This window comes from Procambarus clarkii, chromosome 71 (assembly GCF_040958095.1).
Source record: "Procambarus clarkii isolate CNS0578487 chromosome 71, FALCON_Pclarkii_2.0, whole genome shotgun sequence".
Classification (NCBI taxonomy): domain Eukaryota; kingdom Metazoa; phylum Arthropoda; class Malacostraca; order Decapoda; family Cambaridae; genus Procambarus; species Procambarus clarkii.
This window is the reverse complement of record NC_091220.1, coordinates 9599021-9616617: the sequence shown is the minus strand read 5'-3', so window position 1 is coordinate 9616617 and position 17597 is coordinate 9599021. Positions and strand designations below refer to the sequence as shown.

The 17597-nt window shown below is 46.7% G+C and overlaps 1 protein-coding gene across 1 annotated transcript in view; it reads left to right on the top strand.

Moving 5' to 3' along the window:
- The window catches only part of LOC123745508 (putative transcription factor SPT20 homolog-like 2), a 175663-nt gene extending 158287 nt beyond the window's left edge, over positions 1-17376 (top strand). Inside the window, exon 24 of the mRNA XM_045726086.2 lies at positions 15093-17376. Within this exon, the coding sequence (XP_045582042.1) occupies positions 15093-15281 (189 nt within the window). The 3' untranslated portion in view covers positions 15282-17376. The remainder of the gene's footprint in view (positions 1-15092) is intronic.
- The last annotated feature ends 221 nt before the right edge of the window (positions 17377-17597 follow it).

The window sequence follows — 17597 nt, the reverse complement described above, 5'->3', positions numbered from 1 at the left end:
AGGACTAGAAATTAGTACCATCTACAAGGTGAGGTTAACTTGCAGATGAGAGACCAGTGCAAAACAAAGAAAACCCACCAAAAAGATAGGTGAAGCAAGACAAACTTGTGCCTAAATAATTCTATAAGTTAAGAGGCAAATAAGGCAATTGATTGTTTTGATGGGTGAACAAGATAAAGCTTGATGCGTGTGACTACCACCAGGTGGCAGCCCAGGTCACCCAGCGTCCTAACCTTCTACCAACCTCAGCCTGTGCAAGTTTAGGGTGCACCTCTTTACTGGAATTCAGAGAGGCACGGGGAGCAATGGCCCATAGAAATGCACATGTGATTTGGAGCATTCTATATCTGCCATCGACCGGGACAGGCACCCAGAAAGGTAAGCGCCACAAAACAAACCCCTATTCTGGTTAACAACAAAAATCGACAAACGAGGGGACAGAACTCGCCCAGGAAAACGAACTAACAAGCATGACGTCACACGAGCCATGCCGCATGTCTGCGCAGCTCCCCCTTCCCCGGGAGGGGAAAGGGGGAGCCCCAGACCCCCGCACCGGCGATCCCCGCCCCAGTTCTGAGGCTGGATATCAAAACCGCGAAAAAAAAAACGCCGACCAGAGGGCGGGAGGGTGAGTCCCGGGGAGCCTCTGGGACTCACCCAGAAAATGGCGTTTCATTACATTCAACGCTGGTTTTCTGGGGGAGCCCCTACGGCTCCCCAGAGCTACTTCATCAAAGACTACCTAAGAAAACAAGGGGACATACCCAGGAGGCGGTCGGTGAACCACTCCTCAACACGAAGTCGAGACAACAACCCAAGGACCCATCCGGAAAGCAGCAGGCACATCATTCGCCAGAAAAAGGGAGAACGGCCGCAGACGAAGAAACCTATGACCACGACCATAGGAGCCAAAAACCACTGCGCTTGAGAAGAGCATGAAGCTCCGCCACACGACCCCCAGAGGCCAATGCCAACATAAAAAGAGAGCCGAGGCAAAGCAAACCTGACCCCAAGGAGCCACAGCCAACATGGAGAAGGAAGACAGGAGAGCACCCTGTCCAAAGACCAGGACAGCACAGGCAGTGCATAAGCAGGCCGGAGGTGAGACAACGCACGAGACAGCCTGCGAAACGGCGCAGAAGGAATATCGATACCAAAAGCTAGCAGCAGAAACCAAGGTGCCAGACCCAGGAACAGCCCCAAGTGCCTCTACATCCTCCGCAAGCCAATCCTATGACAGCCCCAGGAGGGAAAAGAAAACGCAGGACCAAAACCAAAATGCCACAAGCGTGCAAATCCACCGCCACAGGTGCAGCCGACAGGGAAGGAACTCGCATAAGGAGCCGCCCCGCACCAACATCCCACAGAAGGGCAGGAGCGAAAAGACTCATTAAGAGGAGCAAAATCACCCCCGGGAAAATGAGTAGCGCCGAGACAGCGCGAAGAGAAGAGATGTGCACAAAAGAAAAAGAAGGCCAAACACCCAGAAGCTGCCGGGAATAGGACCCACAAGCCCTAGAAAGGACCGGAGGGAAGCTCAACCGAATGACGACAGACGTACCAGAAAACAGGAAGCAGCAAAACTGGCCCAAACCTTCGAGAACAAAAAGAAGCAAACACAAAGGATGAAGGCACAAAAACCCCGTCGCACCCGAGACCAAAAGTCATGCAGAAACCCCAAGAAGAGGGGGACATGACGGAGAAGGCCTGTCCCGGAAAAAAGGGGCGAAAACCGTAGAAAAGCACCCACCGACAGGATGGAAACAACGGGAACAATGGACAAGGAAACCGAGCCCACGGAGGGGCCGATGCCCACAAAGCACATGCGGAGAGGGGGAACGGAAAAACCCCACACCACCAAACTGCAAGCCCCGCCCAGAGGGGTAGAAATACCCTGGCGGGGACCAAAGGGGGCCTGAGGCCCCTCACGTTAGCCCCACCCCAGCCCCGGGGCCGAGCTGTCCCCTCAAAGCCCCAGCGTCAAGAAAAACCCCGGGGCAGCCATGAAAAACACTAAGGAAGGGAGCCCACTAGGCTCTGGAACTTGAACCGAAACCGGAGGATAGGCGAGGGGCGAGACGAAGACCCCAAGCTCATCCCCAGCCAGCACAATGAGGCGAGGACAAGACAGAGAATCCAAGGAACATGGAAAAACCAGGCCCGGCACAGCAAGACCGGCAAGGAAGGAGAGCCCCAGAGGGAGCACGGAAGGGCCGAACATAATGCCACAACCAACCCCGACATGCAGCTGCAGTACCAAAACCGCAGCAAAACGTCACCACACTCCCCGAGGAAGTGACAGAGAAGATAGATAAATCGTACACGAGTGGCACACAAGGGGACACAGGCGGAAACTGAGCACCCAACTGAGCCACAGGGACGGTAGAAGAAACGTGTGCAGTGTAACAGGCAAGCGAAGGAACACATTAGGCAGCCCAACTTGGGCTGACCCCGTACACAGCCCAAGAGCAGAGACAAGAGCGCCCATGAAGCACAGAATCCGCTCGACAGGCAAACAACAGGGGAGAGGCGAAACCAAAGAGCCAGAACCCAATCCTGCAAGCACAATGAGGCGAGCACAAAACACCCTCGACACAGGAAAACGTACCACCGAACAGGCACCCCCACCGTTGCACTGCGGAACAAGGTGGAGGCGGGGCCCCGAACTCAAGCAAGGTTAGACAAGCATAGGAGAGGGGCAGGAGGAGTACAGGCAGGAGCCGCCTCGGAAGGGCCAAGATGCCACCCGCAGACACCCGTGAACCGAGGAAGGAATCAGGTGGAGAGAACAAGAGCTGCCCTGTATGGGCTAATAGCCCTGCAGTAGGCACCTCGGGTGATACGGTCAACGTTCTCAAGTACGTATGTACAGTACACTCATTCCTACTTCAAAAAAACAAAAACAGCGTCTGGACGAAGGAGACGCCAAACCGCACCAACTCGCCTGCAGAACATAGGCGCTGAAGGGCCATGACGCATGCTTTCGAGTCCGTTGCCGCCAGAGGCGGCCAGGGCGCCCATGTTGGAGAGGAGGGGAGCAGCGAAGGAGGCTCCCCACCCTAGAATGCAGGGAAAAACCTCGTGACTTCCCCACAGCGGCACCCCAGAACACCCCCAAAGCAACGGGGCACGGATTGGATTAAGAAAAAAGCGAGAGGTGAAGCCAACACCAACCGCCCCAAAAGAGAAAATGGATGCAGAACACGTGTGCACACCGCCCTGAATCAAAACAAACTCCCACGGCGCATGCGCAGGACGCGAAAGCAAAGTAGCCCAACCAGGCGAGAAGTAGCCCAACCAGGCGAGAAGTAGCCCAACCAGGCGAGAAGTAGCCCAACCAGGCGAGAAGTAGCCCAACCAGGCGAGAAGTAGCCCAACCAGGCGAGAAGTAGCCCAACCAGGCGCGAAGTAGCCCAACCAGGCGCGAAGTAGCCCAACAAGGCGAGAAGTAGCCCAACAAGGCGAGAAGTAGCCCAACAAGGCGAGAAGTAGCCCAACTGGCGACAGTAGCCCAACCGGCTACATGGAGCCCAACAAGGCAAGAAGTAGCCCAACCGGCGACAAGCAGCCCAACTGGCGACAGTAGCCCAAACTGCTACAAGGAGCCCAAAACGGCTATAAGGAGCCCAAAAATGGCGACAAGGAGCCCAAACGGCGACAAGGAGCCCAAACGACTGCAAGGAGCCCAAACGGCTGCAAGGAGCCCAAACGGCTGCAAGGAGCCCAAACGGCTACAAATAGCCCAAACGGCTACAAAGGAGCCCAAATGGCTACAAAGGAGCCCAAACGACTGCAAGGAGCCCAAACGGCTGCAAGGAGCCCAAACGGCTGCAAGGAGCCCAAACTGCTACAAGGAACCCAAACGGCTACAAAGGAGCCCAAACATCTACAAAGGAGCCCAACCTGGCCAGAACAGAAGGAACCAGTATGGAAGCAAACTCCAGGACATGCAGGAGGTAAGCCGCAAAGGCCAACCGCACCGCAGGCGAAAAGATGCGGGTAGCCGAAAACTTCAGGAAGACGGAACCGAACCTGGGGAGGAGCAGAACCCAAGCCCAAATCGTACGCAGAGGGGGGAAAGAAAACCCAACTCCATGCAACAGTAAGCCCCGCTCAGAAGGACGGAAATCCAGGCGGGGCGCAATGGAGCTCACGGCCCCCAAGGCCGCTCCTTCCCAACCCCAGGAGCCTCTATACCAGGCCCCGGGGCCGAGTCGACCTCCAAAGCCCCGGCCCCACAAGAAAAAGCCTGGGCAGCCGAGAGAGCTGGAAGAGAAGGGGCCCACCGGTCAGACCCCGGAGCATCGGCCAGAGGAACAGACTCAAATGCCTCCGCAGCTACCCCGGACGGGGCAACCCCCGAAACTGCCCAAGTCTCAGAACCTCTAACCCCGCCCCGACCCCGAAGCCTGCAGATGCGTAGCTGCCGGAAGCAGGAGGGGAAAAAACAAGGGGGGGCGTGGAAGAACCAAGGCCGAAGCGAGCAAAACCCCCAAGTCTGGGTCCCTACACAAGCGGGGCAGCATCGGGGCGTCCGGGGAAGCGACAAACCTGAGCACGTTGCAACATCCTACCCCGCAACGCGCGAGCTCCCTGCACCCACGGGATTTCATCAGCAGACTGGGTGAATGGAGTCACGAACAAGCAACCAAGCTCGCAGGACTCGGGGTCGAATGTGTCACCGACCGAACAGGCAGCATGACAGAGGCAAAAACAAGGAGAGTCACCCTGAGACAAAGGGATAGAGCAACCCTCAACTTGCACAAAGCGAGAGGGGACGCAAGGGTCTCCACTATTGGACCTGAGAGCCCCCGGGGGGTTTCCCAGGGCCCCTAGACTGGGTCTGCTAAGGGTTATCCCAGGCAGGGCACTGCTAACCGGCTCCTCAAACTACCAAGCAAACTGCTAAAGCTGAACCCACGGGACGTGTCCACCCGTGAGGGCGAAGCAGCGGAGCCAGAAAAATGATCGGATGGATTACGAGAACTTTCAAATCCAGGGATCCCATCACAATGGTTGTACTCTTCAAGTCACTTGTGCTGTCCCGTCTCGAGTACTGCTCAGTACTCACTTCCCCCTTCAGAGCAGGAGAGATTGCTGAAATAGAGGGAATACAGAGAACATATACGGCACGCATAGACGAGATAAAACACCTAAATTATTGGGATCGTCTCAAAGCTCTCCAAATGTACTCTCTAGAAAGGAGACGAGAGAGATACCAAATAATATACACATGGAAAATACTGGAGGGTCAGGTCCCAAATCTACACAGTAAAATAACAACGTACTGGAGTGAACGATATGGAAGAAAATGCAAGATTGAACCAGTGAAGAGCAGAGGTGCCATAGGCACAATCAGAGAGCACTGTATAAACATCAGGGGTCCGCGGTTGTTCAACGTCCTCCCAGCGAGCATAAGAAATATTGCCGGAACAACCGTGGACATCTTCAAGAGAAAACTGGACGGTTTTCTAAGAGAAGTTCCGGATCAGCCGGGCTGTGGTGGGTACGTGGCCCTGCGGGCCGCTCCAAGCAACAGCCTGGTGGACCAAACTCTCACAAGTCGAGCCTGGCCTCGGGCCGGGCTTGGGGAGTAGAAGAACTCCCAGAACCCCATCAACCAGGTACCAGGTATCAACCAGGCCACCACACAAACGAACCTAATATAAGGGGGTGTGGAATACAAGGCAGACCCCCCTACCAGGCAAAAACAAATATAAAAGAAAAACCACACAAGTGGACAACGTACCCAGAGGGAACAGAGCCGGCCGCTGTCATAAGTGAAAACTAGCTACGCAGTACCCTGCGCCCCACCAGTGCTATAACTACCACTTACCCCAAGGTAAACAAGGGAGTAAAACCCCCAAACACACTGGGCGGCCAAACGCCAAGCAGCGAATAGCCAACAGAGGTAGACCCAAGGTGACTTGTGGAAGGCAACCCCAAGCCCCAAGGGTGGTACTTACAGGGCACTCAGGGAAGGTGACCCTAAGCACATGCAGCCCAAGTACCTGAGAATACTACTCCCAGCTCACACGACCACCGTAAGAGCAGCACTGCAAACAAGTCACAGCACTGAGACAAGACCGGAGCTGGAGCCACACGACCGTGCATTATCCCATCAGCCGAGGAACTGAGGCGGGCATCGCTAGCGCAGGGGTCTGGGGCTCCCCCTTCCCCCTCCCGGGGAGGGGGGAGCTGCGCAGACATGCGGCGCGGCTCATGTGACATCATGCTTGTTAGTTCGTTTTCCTGGGGGAGTTCTGTCCACTCATTTGTCGATTTTTGTTGTTAACCAGAATAGGGGTTTGTTTTGTGGCGCTTACCTTTCTGGGTGCCTGTCTCGGTCGATGGCAGATATAGAATGCTCCAAATCACATGTGCATTTCTATGGGCCATTGCTCCCCGTGTCTCTCTGAGGGGGCCAGGTTCTGGCTCGTGGTCCCCGGTAGGCCTAGAACTCCACCCACATTGACTGATGCAAAATAGTTAGGGTTTCCATATCAGCCATGGATAGCTCCGGGGAGCCGTAGGGGCTCCCCCCAGAAAAGAGATATTTATAAGAGCAATAGTGATGAATTTACAAATGTTTCTCTCGAGCAGAACCTCATGGGTGAGCTGGGAGTGCTCTGATTGGTCCACTCATGTCCTAAATGAACATTCTGTTATCACAGTAATGACGATTTTCATGTGTTTTCCGACTGGCTAATGCAAATAGAATAGCTCAGGGACTGAAAAGTGAAGAGTTATCAATCGGATGATGTGTTTTAATGTCATTGGAACATTTACTGTCTGAGTACCACTGATGCCTTTTAACATCATTGGAACACAAAAGTATTAATAATCCTTCTCACCTGTAGGGTGTTTTGGGTTTAGTACTGGCAACTTGTGAGTGAGGTGGGTGGCTGGTTTGGAGGTGGGGTGACCTGGGCTGTCAACTGGAGGGAGTTGGGAACATCAAGGTTTGTACAGTATTATTCACCTTTGGTATCAGTTGTTTCCTTAGTTTACCCCAGAATTTATTTTATTCAGGCGATGGTTTTCTTCTTTTGGTTTTTTATCTGGAGGAAGCCCCTTCGGCTTACGGAGCTTATCCAGGCTGATATGCTAATGTCAGGCCTTGGCATCAGTCATGTGTATGGAGTTATGTGGGCCTACCGGGGACCACAAGCCAGAACCTGGCCCCCTCAGATGACGCATAGGGAGCAATGGTCTATAGAAACCCTCGTGTGATTGGAAGCATTCTGGGTCAGGCACCCAGAAAGGTAAGCGTCCCAAAACAAACCCCTATTCTGGTGAAAAATGCTACCAAAAGCCGAACAAGTGGATAGAACTCCCCAAAAGAAACAAGCAAATGAGCATGACATCACACGTCACCGCGCTGCTGTCTGCACAGCTCCCCCCTCCCCAGGAGGGAAAAGGCAGAGCCCCAAACCTCCCACACTGGCTATCCACCTTTCAGTTCTGAGGCTGATGCTATAGGCAATTGTCGTGTGCTCCGGCTCCAGTGGTTGTTTCAGCTCTGTACCTATTGTGTGGTGACTCTTCTAGGTGGTGCGTGAGCCGGGAGTGATTCTCCAGTACTTGGGCTGCATGTGCCTAGGGTTTCCTTCCCTAGGTGCCCAGTAAGTACTGCCTTGATAAGTACTGAAGGTGGGCTTGGAGGCCACCTTCTACAAGTTCCTTAGGTTCTGCCTCGGCTAGGCCGTTTACTGCTTGGTTTTCGGCTGCCCTTTGTGTGCTAGGGTGTTCTATCTCCCTTGTTCGCTTTAGGGTAAGGGGCAGTTTGCACTGGTAGTGCAGGGGCAGGGTACTGTGCAGCTTGGTTTCACCAATCATTGCCCGGCTCTGTTCCGCCTGGGCACGCTGTCTGTGGGAACCGACCTGTGAGATTTATATTTATTTAATTTATATGAATATATATAGAATTTATATTTACATTAATTTATATACTTCGATAGCAATTTGTATAATGATAAGTGGACTGTATTTCTGCAATAATCTCTTAATCTCACAAATCGATCCTCTACACATTAGGGGGATTTATTAAATTTATATATGCAGCCAATCAAACTACAGTAATAGACTACATACATTGAAAAGGTTCCTTATCTTATAGTACAGCAGGTTAGTCCACCAGGTATAACTAGGGTGTAGACACCAAATTATCCTCTTTGAGGTAGCTTCCATCACCCAGTAACTGATGCACAAAGCCTTGCTTCCTCGTCTTGACCTGTCAAAAGGGCGCTAGCTGTAAAGCCAGATTCTATATATGACAAGCTATATCAGAGAAAACTGTACATGGAACAATAAAGACCTGGCTTAATTACCTTCAGTTTGAGGCGATTTCGTGATCTAACCGGGTCACCCTATATCCTGACATTAATGGCCATAAATGAATGATAAACGGGTTTCGGATAGACACTTAACTTGAATTTGTAGACAGCGTGTTGATAATGGTACACTTTTAGTTTCCATAACACATCGTCCAAGTAAAATTAACAGGAGCCGAATTTGCTCCTGTGTGAGCCTCTGGTCTAGTATCAACAACAATGGCTGCCCTCCTTCCTCCCTGACGCCTGGCTTACATTGTCCAGATTTCAGAAAGTGATAGAAGGGTCACATTTACTCTACTTTAATGTTTACTCTAAAGTTAATTTATATAAGATGTTTTTATGATGGTAAAGTCCAAAGACTAATGTATTTAAGAATAATTCCCACCATAATAGGTGGAGAATATAATAGTATGTGGTGATGATATCCCGTTTTCTATAGACGGTAATTCCACTACAAGTTACGTTTTCTATGGGTAACTTGTTGGTAATACAGCTATTATCTGTATGATTATTAAATGGTGTCGGATTTTCCGACATAATTCCCCAGGGGGCTGCTCACGGGTCGAAGTCCTCTTTAGAACAGACGCACACCGATACTCCTCCTTCGAATTATTTGATTAATTTGATGTTAGTAGTTAGTAATCACACATTTGTGTGTCTGTTCGTACAGGACGGATGTCCCGTACTAGAGTTGCAGGGGTTAGAAGTCTAATGCAATTTCATTTCCCTGTCAATTCTTGAAAGGCTAATATTCAAGCCTAATTACATATTATTTAACCCAGAAGACTGAATGTGATCAAGTACTACAGTCAAGTATGATTCAGGGACTGCAGTGAGATCAGTGACATTAGATATAACTTGAAGTTTGTTCAGGTAACTGGTCACTGATATATAAACACTGAGGCCCATGGAATACATCTTGATTAAATAATAAATGTATCAAATCAGTCATCAGATTTATTGGGGTTTAATTTAGTTAATTGATTCAGAGGATTGAATAGCTCATCATTAAAGTAAAGTATGGTTCTGAGACTGCAGTGGGTTCAGTGACATTGGTCGCAGTGACTTGTAGCTGTTTTAGGCTACTGTTCACTGATTTGCCACTGAGGCCTCATGAACTCATCTCCAGCTTTAAATGATGATACTAACATCAACCTCTGTTACTATAGTCAGCTGTAATCTCCTTAGTATAATGCTACTGGAGAAATATAATCAGCTGACAAATTTAGATCTCTACTGGTATTGTTTATCTGCAGTCATAGGTCTCCTCAGGCTTGATACTGGGCCTGAGAGTAATTTACCTCCTGCAGAGTTTAACATGGTTATACCCTGATATTTAGTAGGGCTACCGATGAATCGATGACAATAGTCTGTCCCTACAAGGAGACCGAAGTCGGTGAGGTGATCAGACTTAATATTATCTGCCAATTTTATTCCTCTATTTTTCAGGAATTTGGCTGTTGCTCTCAGACCTTGAACTTGTAGGTCTACTGGTATTTTGTCCACCACAATGGCTTGTACTCGACAGACGTACCTGCCTAAACGTACTGATGGTTGTACCACCTGGTAGACTTGAGGTCCTGCATCTGTTACAAACCCTGAGATGTTGAATGACATCTGGGCTACAGGCCTTAATTGTAATTCATCTGCCAACTTTTTAGTGATATATGTTCTCTGGGATCCTTGGTCAAACAACCCACGGGTATGGACCTTGGCCCTCTTATTCAGGATGGTAATTTGGGCAGTAGGCAAAGTCGTATTACCTTTAGACTTTGCCGATTGGACACTGTTTGTTTGTTGCACCTTGCAGTACTGTACTGTGGTGGGAATGCTATCTTCCACCTTGGGGTTTGGAGACGTTGTTTTGGTGTCTCTGCACAATGCTGCATGGTGCTGACCTTTGTTACACCTATTACAGGTGTGTAATTGGGTATCACAGTCCTTGATGTTATGTTTCCTGAGGCACCTCGTGCAATGTTGCAAATCTTTGAGTCGCTCAACATGGGCGTCACTATCAGGAAAATTAGGGCAGTGGTACATTGAATGTTTCTCATTGCAGAACAAACATGTTCCATAGCTTCCAGTACCCTTTGGTGTCACGTTCTTGGATGACACAGTAACTATAGGCTTGGAGGGTCCCACTGCATATACGCCCACACTGTTACTGTTCCACTTTGGTGTTGAATTATATTGTCTAGATTGATTTGGAGTACCTTTGGTACTCTGTGGTTTACTATTATTGGTTTCTGAGGGTTTACTTGGTGGTTTTAATTTGTCATGTGTTCGTAATTGATGAACTACTGACTTTAAACCTTCAGATATTTCATTCATGGATAAGATGCTTTTATTGTAATGAGCACTCATTTGTCTCAATATGTCCCTAGGTATTTTCTCCTGGACAATTATTTTCAAGACCCACTCAGCCCCGTTTGTATCTGCTGTCAGGCTGAGGGCATTGATCAATGATTCTACCTCCAGCTTGAAGACTTGGAGTGAATCAGCTGAAGCCTCCGGTGGGGGTAAATGCAACAGCTCATGAACTAAATGTGATGTTCTTACTTCTGGATCAGCATAATTATCCTTCAGGAGTTTTACTGCCAGATCATAGCCGTCATTAGTTAATCTCAGATGGGATACTACTGTTTTAGCCTCACCTGATAATTGGCCTTGCAAATAAGAGAATTTACTACTCTTTGGTAAAGATTGTTTTGAGTCTACAAGGTCAACGAATTTGTTCCAAAATTCGTCCCAATCTTCCTCATCTTTTCCTGAGAAAGTGGGTAAATTAATTGGAGGGAGTCGAGCTTCTGCTTGACTCGTATTAGATGCAACTGTTGTTGTTGTTGCTGTTGCCTTGTTCTGGGCAATTAATTTGACATAAGGCTGTAACGTGGCCTGAGTGTGATCTTCATAATTCGCAAGATCAACCATAATGTCGTCTATTTCTGTTTCTGATAAATTGGTGTTGGCAAGTTCAGCCACATATGTCGCTATTTGACATTTGATTTGCTCAAATTTACCTGCAGCTGCTTGATAATAGCTTTCCAGGTCAGCATAATCAACTTGAGATTGTTGTGACAAATCTTCACATTTCTTGATCTGTCTTGTTAAGTGGCCTTTAAGACCTGCAAGGGTTCTTTTCATTCTCCCTGCATTATCCATACTGGCTAGTTGGTGAAGCCTTGTGGGGCTTGTACTTGGGCTGCTCATAATACTGAACAAGCTCTAATGGTAGCCTAGGGTAAATTCTGCACTCGCTAGGCAATAATCCTACCTCTACTAGAGGTTAGCACTTAAAATTAATACACATTATATATATACACTCATACACACTAATGATTTGAGTGATAAACCAGTGTCACTGGAAGTACCTTTAGGTTAGCTCTTCTATATCACCCTAGGATGGAATTGACACTAATTAATCACTCAAAGGTGTAATGATCATAAGTAAATTATTATATATACAACTCAACTCGAGTTGATAAAAATTACACCCAAAATAGGGTCTGGACCATTCATTAATGGTGTTAGGTTGATCAATATAGTACAACTGACTATGGTAATAATGAGACTAGGATGAACGATAATAGTTCAACTAGTCAATGGTTTTATCCTACCCTGTTGTGGGTTGGCAATTAGTAAATATTATACTGTGATCACTAGTGCAATATATATTAAATAATTCTCTATTTTGGAGAAATAATATACACAATTATTGATAATAGCCTCTTAATTAGCCTCTATGAAACTTCTAATATTATCAAGAAGTATTAAATATTATTAGTGACCTCGCGAAATAAACTCCACAAAATTCGTAGATAATCTCTCGCGAAATGTAACACCACGAAATCCGTGAACAATCTCGCGACACAGTCACTAATTTGGCTGGCTTCTATATTAGCGCTGTCATTTCACAGAATAACACGCCACCAAATCTGTGGGTGTGCATGAAACCGCTGACTAAGGCTTAACTGAACTGAGCGGGGCTCGTGAACTCGCACGAGTCAACGCCGCCGTCTTGACTGGCTTTGTTTAAATCACACTACACTAGTTTATTTAATGAATCCACTGGTTCATCCGGTACTAAGATGACCAAATGTGGGTTCAAAGGACCGAATATTCCGGTTCCGAAGGTCCAAATAATGTGGGAACCGACCTGTGATATTTATATTTATTTAATTTATATGAATATATATAGAATTTATATTTACATTAATTTATATACTTCGATAGCAATTTGTATAATGATAAGTGGACTGTATTTCTGCAATAATCTCTTAATCTCACAAATCGATCCTCTACACATTAGGGGGATTTATTAAATTTATATATGCAGCCAATCAAACTACAGTAATAGACTACATACATTGAAAAGGTTCCTTATCTTATAGTACAGCAGGTTAGTCCACCAGGTATAACTAGGGTGTAGACACCAAATTATCCTCTTTGAGGTAGCTTCCATCACCCAGTAACTGATGCACAAAGCCTTGCTTCCTCGTCTTGACCTGTCAAAAGGGCGCTAGCTGTAAAGCCAGATTCTATATATGACAAGCTATATCAGATAAAACTGTACATGGAACAATAAAGACCTGGCTTAATTACCTTCAGTTTGAGGCGATTTCGTGATCTAACCGGGTCACCCTATATCCTGACATTAATGGCCATAAATGAATGATAAACGGGTTTCGGATAGACACTTAACTTGAATTTGTAGACAGCGTGTTGATAATGGTACACTTTTAGTTTCCATAACACTTCGTCCAAGTAAAATTAACAGGAGCCGAATTTGCTCCTGTGTGAGCCTCTGGTCTAGTATCAACAACAATGGCTGCCCTCCTTCCTCCCTGACGCCTGGCTTACATTGTCCAGATTTCAGAAAGTGATAGAAGGGTCACATTTACTCTACTTTAATGTTTACTCTAAAGTTAATTTATATAAGATGTTTTTATGATGGTAAAGTCCAAAGACTAATGTATTTAAGAATAATTCCCACCATAATAGGTGGAGAATATAATAGTATGTGGTGATGATATCCCGTTTTCTATAGACGGTAATTCCACTACAAGTTACGTTTTCTATGGGTAACTTGTTGGTAATACAGCTATTATCTGTATGATTATTAAATGGTGTCGGATTTTCCGACACTGTCCTCTTGTGGGGTTTTCTTTTTCTTTTTGTTTGTCTGCCTGGTGGGGGGATCTGCCTTGGTTCTTGCCCACTACATACTGAATACTCCTCCTCCTTCTTCCAGTGGTTCCCCCTGCTTGGTCCCCACGAGTGTACACATCCCGGGGGTTCAGTTGTTAGAAAGTTGTTTGGTAGACTTGGGCAGTACCCTGACTTGGGTACTTGACAGTACCCTGCCTGGATTTCCTTGAGCGTGAATTCCACCTCAAGACCCTGGGAATCCCCATGGGTCTGATGGATGTAACCCCGGAATCCCCTCTTGCTTTGTGTGAGTTCGAGGCTTGCTCTGTCCCCTTGTTTCAGGGTGATACTAACTGTCTTTGCCTCCGTCTGCTGCCTGTGGGGTCGGTGGTACCTTCGGCCCGGAGTCCTACGAGTTTTGTTGCTTGCTTGTGAGTCGGTTACCCAGTCTTATGTTGACTATGCGGGGACAGGTAGCACGGGCGTTGAACGTTTAGTTAGTTTAGTTTAGTGTGGCAACGCGCTAGGTTGTTTGCTCCCCGGAAGCCCCGAGGCTGTCCCGTTTTGGTTGGTGTGATGGGGCTTGGGGGTGTTGGTTAAAGTTTGTTTCCGTCCGTGCTCCCTTGTCTTTCCCCTGTTGTGGTATAGTCTGGTCCTCCCCTTCCTCCCTGCATCCGGATCCTTACCGTCTGTGGGGTCATGGCGGGGCTTTGATGGTCTTAAGACTTGGGCGGTCTCGGGGAATTCCCCTTCCGGGGTAGCGACAGAGGCATTCGAGCCTGTTCCTCCAGCCGTGTTGTATGAGTCTGCCAGTGGGCTCCCTTCTTTAGTACTTTTCCGGCTACCCCAGCTTTTTTTTGTGAGGCTGGGGCTTAGGAGGGATGGCTCGGCCACGGGGCCTGCCGTGTGGGTTCCTGGTGCTGGAAAGGGGCTGACTAAGGCCCCGTTGGACCCCTCCAAGGTTTTCCCCTCTGAGTGGGGCTTGTGGTTACTAGGAGTGGAGTTTTTCTTTCCCCCCTCTCCATACGAGTTGTTGGGCGTCGGCCCCTTCCGAGGTTCTGTTCCCTGTCCCTTGGGGACCACAAGCCAGGTTCTGGCTTGTGGTCCCCAGTAGGCCCACAGAACTCCGTACACATGACTGATGCCAAAGTCTGACATTAGCATATCAGCCTGGATAAGCTCCAGGGAGCCTCTGGGTCTCGCCCAGAAAAAGCATTTCATTACATTAAACGCTGTTTTTTTATGAACCCGAAGCGTGGTTCACTTAAGAGCCAAATTCTGGTCGCGGCTTCGTGTAGGTGAATATGTGTCTCGGGAAGCACAATGCGTGTCTCAAAGCCTGACTGCACCACAGCACAAGCTACAGTAACTACCAAGGGCCCAACAGAAAATGGCATTTCATTACATACAGTTCTTACTTATTGTATACTGAACACCAGTGAAATTGTATTAGTACAGTATTGATGTTATATATTATTAAAAGATCTACTCATTTTGTTAGTTACTTTGAAATTTGTGTGTTCATACGTCATTCATACTGTGATGTGTTCATACTGAAGTTACAGTTTCTTATGTTATATTTCCATAACATCACTTAAAACTTTTCAGCTCCAGTTGGCTCTACAAAAGACAGGGCCATTGAGTAGTTTTACACAGTTACAACTTCAACAAAAACTAGCTGCTCTTGCCAAACGCACACAACAGCAGCAGCAGCATCAGCAACAACAGCAACAACAACAGCAGCAACAACAACAGCAGCAACAGCAGCAACAACAACAGCAGCAGCAGCAGCAGTAGTAGCAGTAATACACACACACATAAAATGAATATTCTTAGGTACAAATAATATGTGCATGTTTGCATGCATGCACATATGCACATGATTTCTGTGAGACTAAAATTGGAATATGCAGCAGTTGTTTAGTGCCCATATCTCAAGAAGCATATCAATAAACTGGAAAATGTGCAATGACATGCTACAAAGTGGTTCTTGAGGTTATCTTGAGATGATTTCGGGGCTTTTTAGTGTCCCCGCGGCCCGGTCCTCGACCAGGCCTCCACCCTCAGGAAGCAGCCCGTGACAGCTCACTAACTCCCAGGTACCTATTTACTGCTAGGTAAGGGGCATCAGGGTGAATAAAACTCTGCCCATCATTTCTCGCCGGCGCCCGGGATCGAACTCGGGACCACAGGATCACGTGTCCAGCGTGCTGTCTGAGCAGACTTCGAATCAGTTCTGATTCTCAGAACTGAAAAACAAGAGTTATGAGGAAAGAAGACTAGAGGTGTTAAATATTCCAAAGCTAGAAGATAGAAGAAAAAGAGGTGATATGATCACTCCCCACAAAATAGTAACAGGAATTGTCAAAATTGACAAAGAGGTAGTCTTGCATCCTGCAACTTCAAGAACAAGAGGTCATAGATTGAAGCTATGGAAACAAAGATGTCAGAAAAATATTGGAAAGTTCTCTTTTTGCAGAGTGTTAGACAACTGGAACAAGTTAAGCAAAACTGTCACCGAGGCCAAAACCGCCAGTAGTTTCAAACGTCATGTGACAAAGAGTGCTGGGAAGACTTGACACTACAAACGTAGCTCTCAATCCGTAACTACACTTGGGTACTGTAATTACACTCGGGTAATTACGCATGCACAATTGCAAAATGATGAGGATGAGAAACTATGGTCTTTAAGTCTAGATCTCTCAAAGGAAGACAGAGAAGCTGAAGCGAAACCTTAATGAAGCAAAACATTTCAATTAAGGTAAAAACGAAGAAAACAAACATTTTTTTTCTACACGGTAATAGGGATCAGAATACCTGTGAAATAGTAAATAACAAAAAGCCAATAAAATTGTTATAAGTAAGGGCAAAGGAAGAGAGAACTTATTCCAAAAAATTTTATATACTGTAACATAGATTGGTGAGGCCAAAAGTATTGGTGTTAAATACACTAGTAAAGATGAATCTCCAAGATAACATTCTAAATCGGGTAGTATTCCCGAGGGGCTACTCAATTTGAAGACATAACAGAATAATTAGAAAAGATGAAGGCATTCCAGTCCTGGTAAAGGACCAACTGAAGGCAAGGGCGTTAATTCCAGACAACCCACAAGAAGTCGTCATAATGGCCCTGGAGATCTGTAATCGGGATGATCAGTTGATAATCATTAAAGCCTACAGTCCACCGGCATGCAACACAAGGACAAATAAAGAGAGTTGGATGACAAAAGAGAGGGCCTTATAGTGATCATGAGAGAGATTATAGCAAGAGCACATAATAATAAATCATGATTGTTTGTACTTGGTGACTTATATTTGAAATTAATAGATTGGGAGGCCAACAAAGCAAGAACAGAGGACATTTGGTTTGGCTGATTCATAAACCTCATCCTTGAAACTTTCATCTATCAACACATTAAGAAGGCCGTGAGAATTAGAGTAGGTGATGCTCCATCAGTGCTGGATTTGATATTCACAAAAAAAGAAGAGTACCTTAACCCTTGCACTGCTCACCTATTTTCGGCAAAAACGTCTTGGTGCAATTGTCAAGGACATATTTTTGTTATTTTTACAAATGTTCAGGTAAATTTAATGTCAAAATGTTTCCAAAGTCAACTATTTCCATTTCAAAACACAAATAGTAATGAAAACATTAAAAAACATTAAAATATAGCCAAATTAAAAAACAAAAAGCACAACTCTCCGAGTGCCTAAAGGCGCAGTGCAGTGGTTAATTCCTTGGGTAAGAGCCACAATGTCCTATTGGAAGTCAAATATACAATGCATTATAATCTATCTGATAGTGGAGAAAGTGAAATAGTGGAAACTTGATTTTAAGAGCAAACACTGGGAAATTAGGCAAGGAAGTAAATGAGTAAGCTAAATTTTGAGATATATATGATGAAAGTACCAAAAAATTATACCAAATCAGAGTTACAAAACTAGAAAGGAGAATTCGTTCAACAGAAATTGTGAGAGTCAGAGAACAAAAATAATAAGTAAGTACTTATTACTTTTGTTCTCTGACTCTCTCACAATTTCCGTTAAACCAATCCTCCTTTCTAGTTTTGTAACTCGGATTTGGTATAATTTTAGAGAACAAAAGACAAAAAA